We start from the raw sequence: 17,500 nt of genomic DNA on the forward strand, positions 1-17,500 counted from the left end.
CTGCCCCCCCACGACTTTGTGAATGCCTTATATAGCATTAAAACCGGGCACGATGCAGTCACGAGACTTTACGGGTGTGTAGTTGATATAAAACTGATGATCAAGTTTGAAAATGGCCGTGACATACAAATTAAGGTTGTGTTCGAAAATGGGCGTGATCCGAGCACTACCCCCCCCCCCCCCCTTTCCAGGGGGGCTGCATGGGACTGTAGTCATTTTGAACGAAAGTTTGTTGTTACCCAGTTTTCCCGTTCGTTACTGTGTCTCATTCTAACACAACAATGAGTAATATCATGGCTGTTGGCATGGTAAGCCATATGTGTCATTCCATGCACCATTTAACTAATCAGTTGTCTAGGTCAGAACGTTCCATCTAATTAACTGTGTTCTGTTTAATTAATATGGTGGATTAGCAGTTTTATTGGTTAATGACTAAATTGTTGTGTTGCCAGCGATTGACTTGATCAACAACCTTCTGCAAGTTAAGATGAGGAAACGCTACAGTGTGGACAAGAGTCTCAGCCATGCCTACTTACAGGTAACACACACGCGCGCGTGCGCACGCACGCACGCACGCACGCACGCACACACACACACACACACACACACACACACACACACACAAAAGAGCTAAAACTGTTACTGGCTGATGTACCGTAAACCTATTTGTAGCCATTCTGGCCTTGATCAGATTTGGAAGCTCCTAACTGAAATCCCATCCCTCTGTGTTTTCCCGTCTCTCGTGTCTCAGGACTATCAGGCGTGGCTGGACCTACGGGAGTTGGAAACAAAGCTGTGCGAGCGTTACATCACCCACGAGAGTGACGACATCCGCTGGCAACTGTTCGCCCGTGACCATACCCTGCCATACCCTGCTCACCTGGTGCCCCCTCCGCACGCATCAGCCTCTGACGAAGAGGAGGCGGGGGAGGATGCAGACATGCAAGGCCTCACTGAGAGGGTCAGCATCCTCTGAGAAGCAGGCCTCTGAGGGACATGGGGGACTCGGACTTGAACTTGGAATAGGGAGAAGGACGATGTAGAAATAATGTCGCAGAGTCGTCGAATGTGTCCAGCGGTTTAGAATGACGGCACCTCATTTTAGGGCAACAAATCCAACTCCTCTCCTCCAGCGTGACGTCATCAAGATCCCCCCCTCTCGTCCTTCCTCCCCTCTCTCTGATTGGTCCATTTTAACCTTTACAACCATTCAACTCTGAGCCTGATGGGGACTGCTCCTCTCTATTCCACATCCTGCAATCAAGTGACCTACAGTACACAGTCTTTAGAGTCAAACTCAAAAACTCAAACATGTTCCTCACAGGAGCTACTCTGCATCTTCTTCTCCGCTCACAGCTCCAAATCCCCTCAACAAGAGGGATTAAAGATTAAAATGTGGTGTGTGTGTGTGTGTGTGTGTGTGTGTGTGTGTGTGTGTGTGTGTGTGTGTGTGTGTGTGTGTGTCTGTGTGCCTGCGCGCGCCTGTGTGTGTGACACTGAGGTGTGTGTGTGTGCCTGCGCGCGCCTGTCTGTGTGAGACTGCGGTGTGTGTGTGTGTGTGTGTGTGTGTGTGTGTGTGTGTGTGTGTGTGTGTGTGTGTGTGTGTATCTGTATGTTTTGTAGACTAAGTGGAGTTACAATTTAAAACATAGAAAAAAGAATACTGTATGAACCATTTTGGTTTTAGTGGCATTTATTTTGGTGAGTGGAATCAGTCCCTCTTCGCTGTCCTACTCAGGCCGGCTCCTCTCTCCTCAGTGACGGATGGTTTCACAGTGATAAAGCACTCCGTGCTGGTAATTACTGAGGCACAGACTTGCTCTTCATTTCCAAATGCATTTCCCTAAATGCATGTCTTTTAGTGACAACTGGAAGCGTTGCCTTGGCGACAGCAAAACATGCAGTAATTGTGGTAAAATTCACAATCAGTCTTTTTGAGTTCCATGACGCGTGTGAAAGCAGTGTGATTAATCGTGTCACTTTGACTCGAAAAAGAAGACGTCCCGCTGTAGCGTCAGACGTCGGTGTTCAGTGGGAAATGTTTGTTTCCTGTCGTGGCCAGACAGGAAACCGTCAGTTTAAATGTTTGTACTTGCTGTTGCAGACGGTTTACACCACATCAGCCACAATGTCTGTTAATGTACCTAATGCTGAACATTGCTTCTAAAGTGTCCAGTCAACCACTTTCACTCATCTCTTTAGTCAACAGTCGCTTTATTTTTCTACGCTGAATAGCATGTCCTCAGAGATAGCCTGTATATAAGTTCTGTTATACCGCTTCAATGCAGGCGGGATATTGACACCTGAGCAGGTAGAAATGGACACTTCTTTTGAATGACTCTGCTCTTTGAAGGTTGATCTTAGGAAGAGCAGACCTCTCTCCCGATGACATACTGTACAATGTAACTGCATGGAAGGACGGGGTTGGGGTGCACGTAGATGTTGGGGTCGGGGTGGGGAGTGTATGTAATAACTTTTGATTTATTGACTGTTTGAAACCCGTCATGTCAAGAAGTTGCATGTTTCTGTGAAGTAGATTTGATCTAGATACAATATAAAACCTAGTTATGATGGCCTATTATACACATGTGTAACCTGACGTTTATGTAGTGTCAAATATGTGTAGATGATTATGTACAACATAATGGAGGAATGATCCTAGCCTTTGTAACAGACAATACAGACCTTGAGCAATATTCCTTTACTTCTGTCTGGGTTGTTTCATTTGTTGCATGAACCATCCATAGTACAGTTTTGTTAGTCATTGTAGTCGATTATTTTGTCATCTGGCTTGTCGAGGAAGCAGAGAATGCACACAAAAAGGAACAAGCATGAATAATGACATACAGACACATTGCCTTTTCTCAACTGTCAACTATTGAATAAGCAAGTTGGCGCTCACACATGGTGAAACGCAACAATCAAAACACAACAAAAGAATCAGGAGCACTTACACTGCAGCAATTGATTATTTCCCCACTCAGTTTGACACAATGTTGCTGTGTGACAAAGAGCCGTTTCTTATTGATATTCTGCTGTAGGTGCAGTTTAGATGTTCTGCCACTAGAGCTAATCCTTGTCTAGCAGGCTCTCCTCATATGGATGCATACACCATTGATTATGCTTCTACATATTGTATGTACTCAGTTTTAATTGTCAGTTTTTTTTTTTTTTTTTTACATACACCTCAAACACTGAGTGGCTGTGTAGGGGTGGAGATGGTGGGTAGCCTCACAGCTGCTGAAATAGTACCTCTCTTCCTCCACCCATGACCATTGCCAAATGGTCTCAGATAATACACTATCGCTCTCTTTCTCTAGCGCAGTGGTTCCGGGGTTGCCTGGAATCCAAATAGGATCGCCTGAAATTTCTTTAAAAAAATATATATATAAAATAAAAAAATACACCACACGCAATTTAAAACTAGCGAAGATGATTAGGGTCACTTGCGATTATTATTATTATTTTTTTTTTAGTTCTGAGTTTAAAGTGAAAGTGATAATCTCTTAAGATTTCAGTTTTGTTTTCTTGGATGACACCTATGGCGATGAGTGGTAATTGCAGGTGAGATCCAAACAGTGTCAATGGGCTCACTATCAGATAGTGGGCCCTATCTCCCGACAGGCGCTATCCCCTAATAGCGCTTGCGCACCTGTTGCAGATAGCAGTCCGCCTTACGCCGTCCGCCAGGTGTTATGCCGAGTTTTGCACCCCAGCGCCAGCAGCATCCCCACCTCACGGGAGCATATTATAATGATTTATACAGAAATGTAACTGTTTAAAAGTGATATAATTGTCTGGTAGATGTGACCTCCCTGATTTCTAAGTAAAAAAAAAGCCTCAAATATGTTGGGGATGCAATTCTCGGCGGGCATGCGGAAACGTTCACGGCACCTGTCGCAAATTAGAGCCGTGCCAAAATCATCTGCGCCCCAAAATGCCTGCGCAAACGGGATTTGGGGGGTCTTAACTACCAGAATTATTCACAGGCGTGGCCAGGCAATGCTGGGCATTACGTCAATCAAAACCAATCAGATTCCCGTCTCGCAATGGCTGTTTGCGCGAGGCATGCAATATGCTGTAATTCTCTCCATGCGTAATAGAGTGTACTCACTCGTGCGAGGACAGAGAGAGATGTAGAGAGCTTATTGAGAGATCATCTGTGGTGCCAACGACCCTCCGGGTTATGAAGGTAAATAGCCTATGTCCATTGTCCAACAAGTTTTCTCAATTAATTTCCCTCTTTGCGATGTGATAAAAGTTTCTCAGTGAGTTATAGTTGATTTCCTCATTGAAGTATCTGCTAATACCCAATTTTAGCAGCATAATTTGATGTCTTGGTGTGGCAAGGCTGTGCGTAATGACATATCCAAAAGGAATTTTACTTTGCACTGCGCTGTGCTGCACGGACATTACGGTGCGCTCCCACCGCAGTGAGGTATTTGCGTGAAAATAGGTCCTTTTCAAAGCTCTTAGCGCAAAGTAATTGCGTGCTGCTGACAATAGGATAATGCCATCTATCCACACAATTTAGCGTTGAAACGCCTGCTTTGGCATGTGGCACGCCTATGCCCAGTACAATTATAACAGGCATGTGCTTGTGCCCGTCCCCAATTTGCATTGCGCATGGCGTTAAATGAGCACAAACGCTAAATTAGCGCTTTTAGGAAGATAGGGCCCACTTTAAATCAGAATTCTTAGATTAAAGTCAGAATTCTGAGGGGGGGGGAAGAAGCATACATCACTGATGATATGATCGATGGTGTACCGGAATTTTACACCAAGTTTAGCTAAAGTTTAGCGTCCCTAGATTTTTGTTATGCCAAAAAAGGTTGGGAACCCCTGCTCTAGCGTGTGTGTGTGTGTGTGTGACCAGTGGCCAACAGATGTTACAACCACGAACTATATGTATACAGGTGGGGAGCCAACCAGAACCATGAGACAGGACACCAGGAGCTGGATACACAATAATCTTTATTACAAAGTAGGAAAATATTAGAAACCCCAGCCCACAGTCCAGGTGTAGTAGGTCCCACAGTGTCCTCTGGCCGCTCCGTTCGTGTTCCAAACACCTCCAAGGAAGCTACGGGGGAATAATGAAACAAGTCACTTGACTGGGCAGAGGCCCAGGCTCCCGAGGGAGATGGCAAAACCAGCTAGTGGTCCGAGTTTGTCCAGAACAATGGCCAAGAAAAAGGAAGGAAACAGCACTGCAAAATATCACTGCAAATTCACACGTGATTTAAGAACCTCTTGGGTATTTAGCTTTATGCTATGGAAAGTTGAAGGGGGCAATGCTCCGCGCTCCATAGTAACTGCACACGTGATTATAACTTCTTCACTTATCAAAAGCACGCTTTACACCGCACGTCAAAAAGGAACAGCTATAGCTAGCAGGCCGTTCAAGTGGCTAGGTGGTATGTGGGCCTTGTTTAGATGGGGCGAGGTACAATAAAAATGGCGCTCAAAGTAGGCTACAGTGTCAAAGTACAAATCTAAAAACAATGTTCATCTGGTCAGGCCGGGTACATCAGTAAAAAGGGGTAGAAAAGGCAGGAGGACAACAGGAAGGATGACAATTTGCAGGAGACATAAGAGGGGCACTTAGCTGTAAGAGGGGTGCGTCGTGACTACACCCCTCTACATTCCAACGATGCTTCCCCTCCAAGAAAGCCGTGTCGTGCAGTTCCTCTGGCCGTCAGACTGCTGTCAATGGTGGTGGGTCTGGATACCGTGCGCCATCGGGAGTTTCACTACTCGTATCGTAGCTCTGCCCTCTTCCAAACGTCCCGTCAACCTTCTGGTTTGGCTGCTCTTGCCCGGGACTGCGTTTGTTCCTGCGTCAGGTTTCCTTCACCGTCAGGTCTGCTTCACACTCAGGTCTGCTTCACACCACCTTGGCCAGCACCCTCCCCACTTCGACATCGAAGATCCCCCTGGTTCTCCACCACGCCTGCCTTCTCTCTCCTGGTTCTCCACCACGTCTGCCTTTCCTCTCCTCTCACCTCCACGGCTGCCTTTAAAAGGGCGAGAAGAACGCCAGCCCACTGCAAAAACCCAGTCTCCTAATCAGCCGCAGCTGTGTTCAATTAGGATTTTCCCACCCCATTCAACCATTCACTCACTCGTCTCAACCCCTAAAGTTAATTTACAGGGACAAAGCATTTAAAAACTGGCCTGTGACATCCCCCCACACTTAATGGTTCTAGTCCCTTAGAACCCTGTCCACATCCCTGTACCTTGTTATGCAGGGCCACAAACATGACAAACAAAATCCACATCCCTGTACCTTGTTATGCAGGGTTAAAACATGACAACAAAGTCCACATCCCTGTGCCTTGTTATGCAGGGCCACAAACATGACAAACAAAGGTTCACATCCCTGTACCTTGTTATGCAGGGTTAAAACATGACAACAAAGTCCACATCCCTGTGCCTTGTTATGCAGGGCCACAAACATGACAAACAAAGGTTCACATCCCTGTACCTTGTTATGCAGGGTTAAAACATGACAACCAAGTCCACATCCCTGTGCCTTGTTATGCAGGGCCACAAACATGACAAACAAAGGTTCACATCCCTGTACCTTGTTATGCAGGGAACAAATATGACAAACAATAAAGTCCATGATAAAATCATTTCTGCCTGGCCTGGACCCTGTGATCCTTCTCCTGGCATGTCAGATGGCTAAGGAGGCTCAACCCACGTGTACAAAATCCTGCCGACAAACGCCAAATGTGACCAGTGGCCAACAGATGTTACAACCACGAACTATATGTATACAGGTGGGGAGCCAACCAGAACCATGAGACAGGACACCAGGAGCTGGATACACAATAATCTTTATTACAAAGTAGGAAAATATTAGAAACCCCAGCCCACAGTCCAGGTGTAGTAGGTCCCACAGTGTCCTCTGGCCGCTCCGTTCGTGTTCCAAACACCTCCAAGGAAGCTACGGGGGAATAATGAAACAAGTCACTTGACTGGGCAGAGGCCCAGGCTCCCGAGGGAGATGGCAAAACCAGCTAGTGGTCCGAGTTTGTCCAGAACAATGGCCAAGAAAAAGGAAGGAAACAGCACTGCAAAATATCACTGCAAATTCACACGTGATTTAAGAACCTCTTGGGTATTTAGCTTTATGCTATGGAAAGTTGAAGGGGGCAATGCTCCGCGCTCCATAGTAACTGCACACGTGATTATAACTTCTTCACTTATCAAAAGCACGCTTTACACCGCACGTCAAAAAGGAACAGCTATAGCTAGCAGGCCGTTCAAGTGGCTAGGTGGTATGTGGGCCTTGTTTAGATGGGGCGAGGTACAATAAAAATGGCGCTCAAAGTAGGCTACAGTGTCAAAGTACAAATCTAAAAACAATGTTCATCTGGTCAGGCCGGGTACATCAGTAAAAAGGGGTAGAAAAGGCAGGAGGACAACAGGAAGGATGACAATTTGCAGGAGACATAAGAGGGGCACTTAGCTGTAAGAGGGGCGTCGTGACTACACCCCTCTACATTCCAACGATGCTTCCCCTCCAAGAAAGCCGTGTCGTGCAGTTCCTCTGGCCGTCAGACTGCTGTCAATGGTGGTGGGTCTGGATACCGTGCGCCATCGGGAGTTTCACTACTCGTATCGTAGCTCTGCCCTCTTCCAAACGTCCCGTCAACCTTCTGGTTTGGCTGCTCTTGCCCGGGACTGCGTTTGTTCCTGCGTCAGGTTTCCTTCACCGTCAGGTCTGCTTCACACTCAGGTCTGCTTCACACCACCTTGGCCAGCACCCTCCCCACTTCGACATCGAAGATCCCCCTGGTTCTCCACCACGCCTGCCTTCTCTCTCCTGGTTCTCCACCACGTCTGCCTTTCCTCTCCTCTCACCTCCACGGCTGCCTTTAAAAGGGCGAGAAGAACGCCAGCCCACTGCAAAAACCCAGTCTCCTAATCAGCCGCAGCTGTGTTCAATTAGGATTTTCCCACCCCATTCAACCATTCACTCACTCGTCTCAACCCCTAAAGTTAATTTACAGGGACAAAGCATTTAAAAACTGGCCTGTGACATGTGTGTGTGTCAGTAGCGTAGCCAGACTTGGCTCATTGGGTGTGCCACAGAAAGCCAGGGTATGCCAGGGGGCGGACCATTTGGTGGCGGCCATAAGGCCGCCGCCCAAAAAAATTTGGGTCTTTTCAAACCAGATTTAGAGGAATATTTGTGTTGTTTGCTCCTTTTCACACTCATTATTAGCAGGTAGAAGCAGTCAATTAAATTGTATTTTTTGGCAACATGTAAAACCACTTTGTTTAGTATCTCAAAAAAGTCTCACCTACTTTTTCCAATGAGTGTTCTAGTCGGGAAAGAACGCAAATTTGGTTGGCATGAAGGTTCGTCTACTGCAGAGAGATCTGTAGCGTTCTCAGTGTCCTCTGGCTCTGCACAAACCTCCAGTGTGTTGTTGGCTGCGTTCCCCGCTGTTAACGTCATTGTTTCGGCTGCATCATCTTCTTCATAATCATCTGTCTCTTCTCCACTGTACACCACCAATACAGGTGCGGGAAGGGTGCACTACAATCCGCACTTGTTGAGGGGGAGGGTGACAACGAGTCATCTTCTTCCTCGTCGTCAAAGCGACGTTTCTTGCCTTTGCCGAAAAGCTTAAAAGCGAGCTTTGTTTCATGTCTTCTTGATTTGCGCTGCTGCTGCTGCTACAGCTGTGCGTGCATTTGTTTACTTTACGTGGACGACAGCTTAACTATTCCCATGATGCTCCGGGGCACATAGGTCAGCAGAGCGTGATTTCTATTCGCACATAGGATAAGTTGGACACAGTGCATGACAGCGTTGATGTGTTTTGCAGACAAAACAAAAAACCTTTTTTACCCCATTTTTTTTGGGTGTGCCAGCGGCCTGTCTGGGTGGCATTGGCACACCCTAGCACACCCGTGGCTACGCGCCTGGTGTGTGTGTGTGCAGGTTTGTCACCATGCACTTTCAGCCATCAACTAAGTCCACGTATCTGGTGGAAGATCTCCGCTCCATGTAAAGAAATTGGCCATCAAAGCCTGTACCTGGCACAAGCCATACAGTACTTATGTGCTTCAACCAATAGTTCTAAAGTCGTTATGTATCCAATCCTTCCAAAGAGGAAGAGGGAAATTGAAATGTCCAATTTGAAAGGTGCTACCTATGATATGCCCAGGCTTTCAGCTGCCATGGCAACTGGCAACATGGATTGTTACATCTATGTCCTTCATGGATGGCAGGTTTTCTGATGCAGCATGGATGGGCAACAACTGATGATAGAGAGGGCCACAAAAAATGTCCTCACTACCAGAGGGCCAGATTGTGACCATGCACTTCCACCTGTAGCCTACAGTAACACCATCACTCCCAAGCCAATTATAGCTACTAATCTGATGACAAGGACTGGTTATCAAAGTTTATTATACCAACATTTATATTTTTCATATTCAAATTTATGAATTCTTCCATTCAAATGACACCAGAAAGTTTGCTCTAGCTTTAAAACAGCCGGCTACAGCAATTTGATGGGGTACATCACCCAAATATGTCATATTAATTAGATTAGTAATGTTGCATGTGCAATGTGCATCCTGGATATAGTTTGATACAACAGCGTTAGCTCAAATGCTAATGTTAAACAGTATGTGAATGGACAATGCTAATGCCATTTTTACCATTTTTACCAATAAAAACACAGATTCGGGTGGTCTAACCTAATCTAACCAAAAACATCCACCTTGGTTTTTTTTTTTTATTGACCCAGGGGCCACACTGAGTGAGGTCGGGGGCTGCATGTGCCCGCGGGCCGCCAGTTATACAGTAAACTTCACTCACACAAACAAGCCTGCACATAGAGTTGACAATTGTAACGATTTGCTAGATGTTGAAGTGACCTTACGACAATAGGCTCTGCTAATGAATAAGAAATTAAATAATAAAGCTACTATACGTATGTAAGAATTGTGAGGCATATTTACATTGAATATTTTTTTATTGCCAATGAGTGAACAGGTAGTCACTCCGAACTCGTACTAGAGCCCTGCTTTGTCACGTGCCTTGTGCATTTGAGGTCACGCGCCCCGGGACCTTGTGCGTTTTATGGAACGCGTAAAAAAGCACTCTGCACCTGTGCGTTCAGGCAAACGTCAAGTGCCGTCAGGTTCGTCGTCCAGAATGAGTTGGGAAGAGGTGACCCTCTCCCTGGTTTCAGGTTAGGGGCTTGAGCTTGAAAACCCCAGCGTGTCCCCTGGAGATCCTAACCCTAAGCCCACCACCATATCCAGACCCGAGATGCCAAATTCTTTCCTATGAAGGGCCAAACAATTATCTGGATGGAGGACCTCGGGCCAAAAATAAATGTTGATGTTATGTGAAATTACATTACATTAAAATAAATAAATACATAAAGGAGCATTAAGGGAATGTTTGCTCTTTGGGTTACTGTTCTGTAGTTACTGACAGCTAGAAACCCTAACAGAGTTGTAAAAATCGAATAAAAAGATAGCACCATGATAGTAAGCCTCAGGAACATATAATTTAGTTGAATCCATTACATTGAAATTGGAAAATAATGACAAATCACAAGAAAAGACAGATATTATAATCCTCTAATGCTGAGCACACACATGTTCTGCCCCAAGGTTTCATGGCCTCCTCCAGGCCTCCCACTGTTTATAAACAACAGTCTCTTCTGTGTTCCTGTGTGAAGCAGCTTGTTGGGGTTTGATTCTTATAGGTCTTATAGATATTAGGCAGATTTTAACTGAACACTTTGTTAAACCCTTTAACACACTGGAAGGAACCGTAAAAAAAAATCTAGACAGACATGCACGCACGCGAGCACGGACTCGCACACACACACACACACACACACACACACACACACACACACACACACACACACACACACACACACACACACACACACACACACACACACACACACACACACACACACACGTGCTGTGACCAAAACATTGTCACCTTCCATATATGGAAGGTGACAATGTCAGTTGTCACCTTCCAATGTCAGTTGCCACCAGACAAGTTCAGTTTGTTACTATAGTAACAAACTGACCTGAAATGGCATGTGAAATGCGGCATGTGAACAAACAAGTATAGTAACAAACTGACCTGAAATTGTCAGTTGTAACTGTAAAAAACAGTTGTAATGATTTGATTTTGATTTTGATTTGTTAGTCTACCTTTCCATAAGCAAAAGCAATAGGCACAGGCTGCAACATGAACACATCTCCATAGAGAGGTTACTGTTGCTGCAATACGTGTGTCATCACCAGCAGCCCCCCTCACATACACATACCTGCGCACACACGCACGTACACGCACACACACACACACTCTCTCTCTCTCACACACACACACACACACACACACACTCTCTCTCACACACACACACACACACACGCACACACACACACGCACACACACACGCACACACACACCCACACACACACACACACACGACAGGTCACTAATCCGCTTCAGTTTCTTTATTAGTTTTTTCTCTTTCTTTTGACGACATTTAGACATCAGACAGTTCTTGGTTCCTGGAAATGTCGTTTGCAGGATGTTTCAGAAATTGTTATTAAGAAGCAGCCATTCATCATAAATATGATTCAGCACTGAGCCAGACTCTGACACACTCACTCAGCCCCTATAGACGGTTTTCACCAGAGCGCAACCCCACAGCACTTCCTTTTTCTCAGCATTCGGCAAACTGCAGAAATATTCACTCGACATCGTTACTTTTGTTTTCGCCGCTCAGCTGTATAGACGGTTTGCATGGAATGGTCAGTCCTGCACTTGAATGTTTTTTTTTCTTTTATGTCCATAGCAAACACTGCAACAGGAAGTGAGCGGGGGTTCAATTTAGAATGTTTTTGTTGTCAAGTTAAAACCGTCTATAGGAGCTAGGAGAGCAAAGGACAGAGAAAAAAGACTCGCCAATTCATTTTATTCACTCTATTTTGTATAATCTCATAATTGTATGAATGTTGTTTTATTTATGTGTTGTAATGTTTTGCTATGATTTTACTTTATCTCCTGTGAATGACTTTATTTCAGTTCTCTATGATTTTAGCACTTCCTTATCCTCTTCATCCCTCTTCCTCTTAATGCAGCTAAGAGATTTTGAGCCAGAGGTGCACATTTTTGTTCTTATGAAAATGCACAACATCCACAGCTGGTGGAAATGTTTATTCGTCACACTAACAGAGGATTAGTGATGGCTACAGGCCTGGATCTCTCAGATTCTCTTTCATAAACAATCATTTCATAAACGGATTGTGCAGCTCTATAGCCTCAGTACCTGATAACCTGGGACCGAGTTGACAAAACCCTGTTGAGGGGGAAAACAACCCACAACAAGTGCAATTTTTATCTTAACTTTAGTCTCAAGAGGAAAAAAGAAAAAATGGGAGGTGTCATGAGTTAGGGTCGAACCCAAAAGCAGACGGACAACCAGGTGAGGAAAAAATTACAAAGTATTTATTTTTGAAATGTTCAGGTTGAGCTCTGGGTGGCAAGTCCGCAGGTTGATGATCCGTGCAATGGCAATGTTCCAGCGAAGACTGATGACTGAGGATGGTTCTTATAGTGGGTGAGATGAGTGCTGATTGCTGGCAGGAGTGCTGATTGGTGATGAGAAGCAGGTTTGTAGGTTCAGGTGGGAGCAGCAGAATGGTGTTGTGACAGTACCCCCCCTTCTAAGGGGTGCCTCCAGGCGGACCACCAGGCTTGTCCGGGTGCCTCCTGTGGAATCCACGGACCAGGTTAGAGTCCAGGATGTGCCGACGAGGGACCCAACTTCTTTCCTCAGGACCGTATCCTTCCCAGTCAACCAGGTATTGAATACCGCGACCACGGCGGCGAGAGTCCAGGAGACGACTGACAGAGTACGCAGGATGGTCATCGATCATTCGAGGTGGTGGGGGTGGCGGAGCTGGAGGAACTAGATTGCTGGTAGAGGCGAGACACATGGAAGGAAGGATGGACCCGGAGAGTACGGGCCAGTTTCAGACGAACCACTGATGGGTTAATGACTTTGATGATGGGAAAAGGACCAATAAATCTGGGAGACAGTTTTTTAGCATCAGACTTCAATGGCAGATCCTTGGTAGAAAGCCATACCTTGTCACCGGCCGAGTAGTTAGGAGCAGGGGAACGGTGGCGATCAGCCGCCCGTTGGTAACGACCAGAGGCTTTGAGTAGAGCCGCACGTGCTCGTCGCCAGGTCCTCCGGCACCGACGGACATGGGCTTGGACCGATGGCACCAGGATCTCCTCTTCCTGAGAAGGAAAAAGGGGCGGCTGATAGCCATAAAGGCATTCAAAGGCTGACATACCGGTAGCTGACGATGGCAGGGTGTTATGGGCGTATTCCACCCAGGGAAGTTGGGAGGACCACGAGGACGGGTTGGCGGAGACGAGACAGCGGAGGGCAGTCTCCAGGTCCTGGTTTGCCCTCTCTGACTGACCATTGGTTTGAGGATGAAACCCCGATGATAGGCTGATGGTGGCCCCAATGGCGGAGCAGAATGCCTTCCAGACCGCCGAAGTGAACTGGGGCCCTCGGTCCGACACTATATCACGGGGAATGCCATGGACCCGGAAAACCTCCCTGACTAGTACCTCCGCCGTTTCTTGAGCTGAGGGCAGTTTAGACAGGGGAACAAAGTGCACAAATTTACTGAAACGGTCAACGACAGTGAGTATGACTGTATTACCGTCAGAGGCAGGTAGACCAGAGACAAAATCCAAAGACAGGTGTGACCAGGGACGGTGAGGAACCGGCAGAGGACGCAGCAACCCCACACTGGGCTGAGTGGAGGACTTGTTCTGGGCACACACCGGACAGGCCAAAACAAAAGACCTAGTGTCCTCCTTCAAGGAAGACCACCAGAACCGCCTACGGAGGAAGGCTTGGGTTCGGGTTATGCCAGGATGACATGTGAGTCTGGTGGAGTGAGCCCACTGTAACACACGGGATACGACAGCGTCAGGTACAAACAAGCGGCCTGGGGGACCATTACCTGGGTCCGGCTGAGTCCGTTGTGCTTCTCTGACCTCCTCCTCTATGTTCCAGGTGACGGCGGCGGCAGCGATCACCCAGGAAGGAGGAATAATGGTGTCAGGTGGGCTGGAGTCAGTCTCCTTTTCATACAGCCGAGAGAGTGCGTCGGCCTTGGTGTTCTTGGATCCGGGTCTGTAAGTCAGAGTAAAGTCGAAACGACCAAAAAAGAGTGCCCACCTGGCTTGGCGCGAGTTGAGTCGCTTGGCTGACTGAATATACTCCAGGTTTTTATGGTCGGTCCACACGATAAACGGAAGATCAGCCCCCTCCAGCCAGTGCCGCCACTCTTCCAGTGCCCACTTCACTGCCAAGAGCTCACGATTTCCCACGTCGTAGTTTCTCTCGGCTGGGGAGAGACGATGAGACAGGAAGGCACATGGGTGCAGCTTACCATCTTCCGGGGACCGCTGAGAGAGGACTGCCCCTAGTCCCACTTCTGAAGCGTCCACTTCCACGACAAACTGCCTGGTCGGGTCAGCCTGAATCAGGATGGGAGCAGTGGTGAAGCGGTGTTTGAGGTCGTCAAAGGCTGCCTCTGCGGCAGGTGTCCACTGGAACCGTCTGGAGGTGGAAGTCAGAGCATTTAAAGGGGCTGATACACGGCTATAGTTACGAATAAACCGTCTGTAGAAGTTACCAAAACCAAGGAATCTTTGGAGCTGCTTACGGCTGATGGGCTTTGGCCATTCTAGGACCGTGCTCACCTTGGCTAGGTCCATTTTTACCTGGTTATCGGCCACGATGTAGCCCAGGTATGTCACTGAGGACGCATGGAAGTCACACTTCTCTGCCTTCACAAAAAGGCGATTCTCCAGGAGCCTTTGGAGGACTTGGCGGACGTGCAGCACATGCTCAGAGAGATTCTTAGAAAAAATCAAGATATCATCCAGATAAACAAAAACAAAACGATTCAGCATGTCCCGGAGGACGTCATTTACCATGCTCTGGAAGACGGCGGGGGCATTGGTCAGGCCAAATGGCATTACCAGGTACTCAAAATGCCCCAGGGGGGTGTTGAAGGCCGTCTTCCATTCATCTCCTTCTCTGATCCGGACCAAATGGTAAGCATTGCGGAGATCGAGTTTGGTGAACACTGTGGCCCCCTGGAGAAAATCAAAGGCAGAGTGCATGAGAGGCAGGGAATACTTATTCTTGACCGTGATATTATTGAGACCCTTAAAGTCTATGCACGGACGGAGAGACCCATCCTTCTTGGCTACAAAAAAGAAACCTGCACCAAGAGGTGAAGATGACGGCCGGATGAGACCTGCAGCCAGGGAGTCCTTGATGTACCTCTCCATGACCTCCCGCTCTGGCTTGGAGATGTGATAAAGCCGGCTGCTAGGGAGGGGTGCTCCCGGCAGCATGTCTATGGGGCAGTCATACGGGCGATGAGGAGGAAGAGAGAGGGCTTGCTCCTTACTGAAAACTGCTTTGAGCTCGTGGTACTCGGAAGGCACCAGAGACAGATCCAGGGTCTCCGGGGTGGACACCTGACTGGGAACAGACTGAGGCCGAGCAGACTGGAGGCACACATTATGACAAAAAAGACTCCAACTTGAAATCTTTGCAGACGCCCAATCAATGTGGGGACTATGTTTTATGAGCCAGGGATGACCCAGTATAATGGGAACATAAGGCGAATCAATAACAAAAAAACTCATCTCCTCCTGATGGTTTCCCGATAGCAATAGGCCCACGGGCTCAGTCTTGGAAGTTATCCTGGAAAGGAGACGTCCATCCAAGGCGTTGGCCTCCAGAGGCTGATCCAGAGTCACCGTGGCCAGACCTAATTGCTTAACAACAATAGAATCCAAAAAACTTTCATCTGCTCCAGAGTCAATCAAGGCTAGAAATTCAGTGGACTGACCTTTAACTGTGATGGTTGCATGCAGTTGGGTGCGAGGACGAGGAGACAGAGGGCAAACAGTGTGGCTCGCCAGGATCCTCCCCTTTCCCGACGAGCCTGCTAGTTTGATGCCCGGCGAGGACAGGAGGCGAGGAAATTTACCTGGAAGACGGCGTGTTCTCTCTCTCCTTCGCTCACGGAGACGGTTGTCTACACGCATGGCCAGATTAATTAGTTCCTCCAAACTTCCAGGCTCGGGGTAAGACACTAATTCATCTTTGATGGACTCACATAGCCCGTTGGAAAACCCGGCTTGGAGGGACTCACCGTTCCATCCACTCTCTGCTGACAGGGTACGGAACTCAACAGTGTACTCTGCAACACTGCGGGAGCCTTGGCGGAGGGAGAACAATCTCCTAGATGCATCATTTCCTCGGACGGGATGATCAAACACTTGGCGGAAGGCAGTAGTGAAGGCAGTGTAGGATGAGGTAGTGGCCCCCGTCTCCCAAACCGCTGTAGCCCAAGCCAGAGCACTACCCCGGAGAAGGCCAATGATATAGGCAATCTTGGCTTTATCTGTGGGGTAAGACTGGGGCTGCTGATCAAAAACAATTCCACACTGCATCAAAAAAGAACGACAAAGTCCAAAATCCCCATCATACTTGTCCGGAGGAGGAACCCATGGTTCCTTAGTCGGAGTGGGAGGAACGGCAGGCAGCGGCGCTGGAGCGGCAGGAGCAGGTGAGGCCCTGAGCTGGGTTTGGATTTCGGATACCTTGGTGGTGAGCTCACGGAGGACATCGGTCACTTGCTGCAACCCCTGGCTGTGCTGGCTGAGGACAGATTCCTGGTTGGCTACGGCCTGGCAGATTGAGTCCAGGTCCATGGTGGTAGTGTCCGCTGGGTTCGTGATGGCTGGAACATTCTCTCATGAGTTAGGGTCGAACCCAAAAGCAGACGGACAACCAGGTGAGGAAAAAATTACAAAGTATTTATTTTTGAAATGTTCAGGTTGAGCTCTGGGTGGCAAGTCCGCAGGTTGATGATCCGTGCAATGGCAATGTTCCAGCGAAGACTGATGACTGAGGATGGTTCTTATAGTGGGTGAGATGAGTGCTGATTGCTGGCAGGAGTGCTGATTGGTGATGAGAAGCAGGTTTGTAGGTTCAGGTGGGAGCAGCAGAATGGTGTTGTGACAGGAGGGGGGGAATCTTATAAAGGTTATATTTCCTTAACTTTCTTCTTCGTAGGAATACATTAAAATTAAGGTTCTCAATTTTGTTCTTGATTTTTTCTTAACTTTAAGACATCCTTGACCTATCTTAAAAGTCCTACTGTGAAAAGGTAAGCCTCTAATAAATAATCTATTTAAAGACATTTTAGACAAGTAGGTTACTATATTCAAAATCTCCAGGTTCCCCTACAACTAAAATTAACATAATTTAAGCTTTATTTGGTGTTGGGCCAAGTAGGCTTTTGTCTCATGTCTGTTGAAAATAAGCTAGCAAATTTGACAGTTATTAACAGCAACCAATGCTTAAAT

The 17,500-nt window shown here is 47.3% G+C and overlaps 2 protein-coding genes across 3 annotated transcripts in view; both read left to right on the plus strand.

The window, feature by feature from the left end:
- Nucleotides 1–2,680, plus strand: part of prkd2 (protein kinase D2) — a 53,863-nt gene extending 51,183 nt beyond the window's left edge. Inside the window, exons 17-19 of one of the 2 annotated variants that reach the window (XR_014552739.1) lie at nt 453–538; nt 752–1,406; nt 1,502–2,680. Coding sequence is in view for 1 of the 2 variants with exons in the window: in XM_083637664.1 (XP_083493790.1) it covers nt 453–538; nt 752–976 (311 nt within the window). In the remaining variant the exon portion in view is untranslated. Of the gene's footprint in view, nt 1–452; nt 539–751 lie in introns of both variants that reach the window. The other variant, XM_083637664.1, reaches the window with a different exon arrangement.
- Nucleotides 1–17,500, plus strand: part of slc1a5 (solute carrier family 1 member 5) — a 402,415-nt gene that overhangs the window by 107,030 nt on the left and 277,885 nt on the right. The gene's annotated exons all lie outside the window — the stretch shown is intronic.

The sequence above is a fragment of the Poromitra crassiceps genome (genome assembly GCF_964638095.1).
Source record: "Poromitra crassiceps genome assembly, chromosome: 5".
NCBI lineage: Eukaryota > Metazoa > Chordata > Actinopteri > Beryciformes > Melamphaidae > Poromitra > Poromitra crassiceps.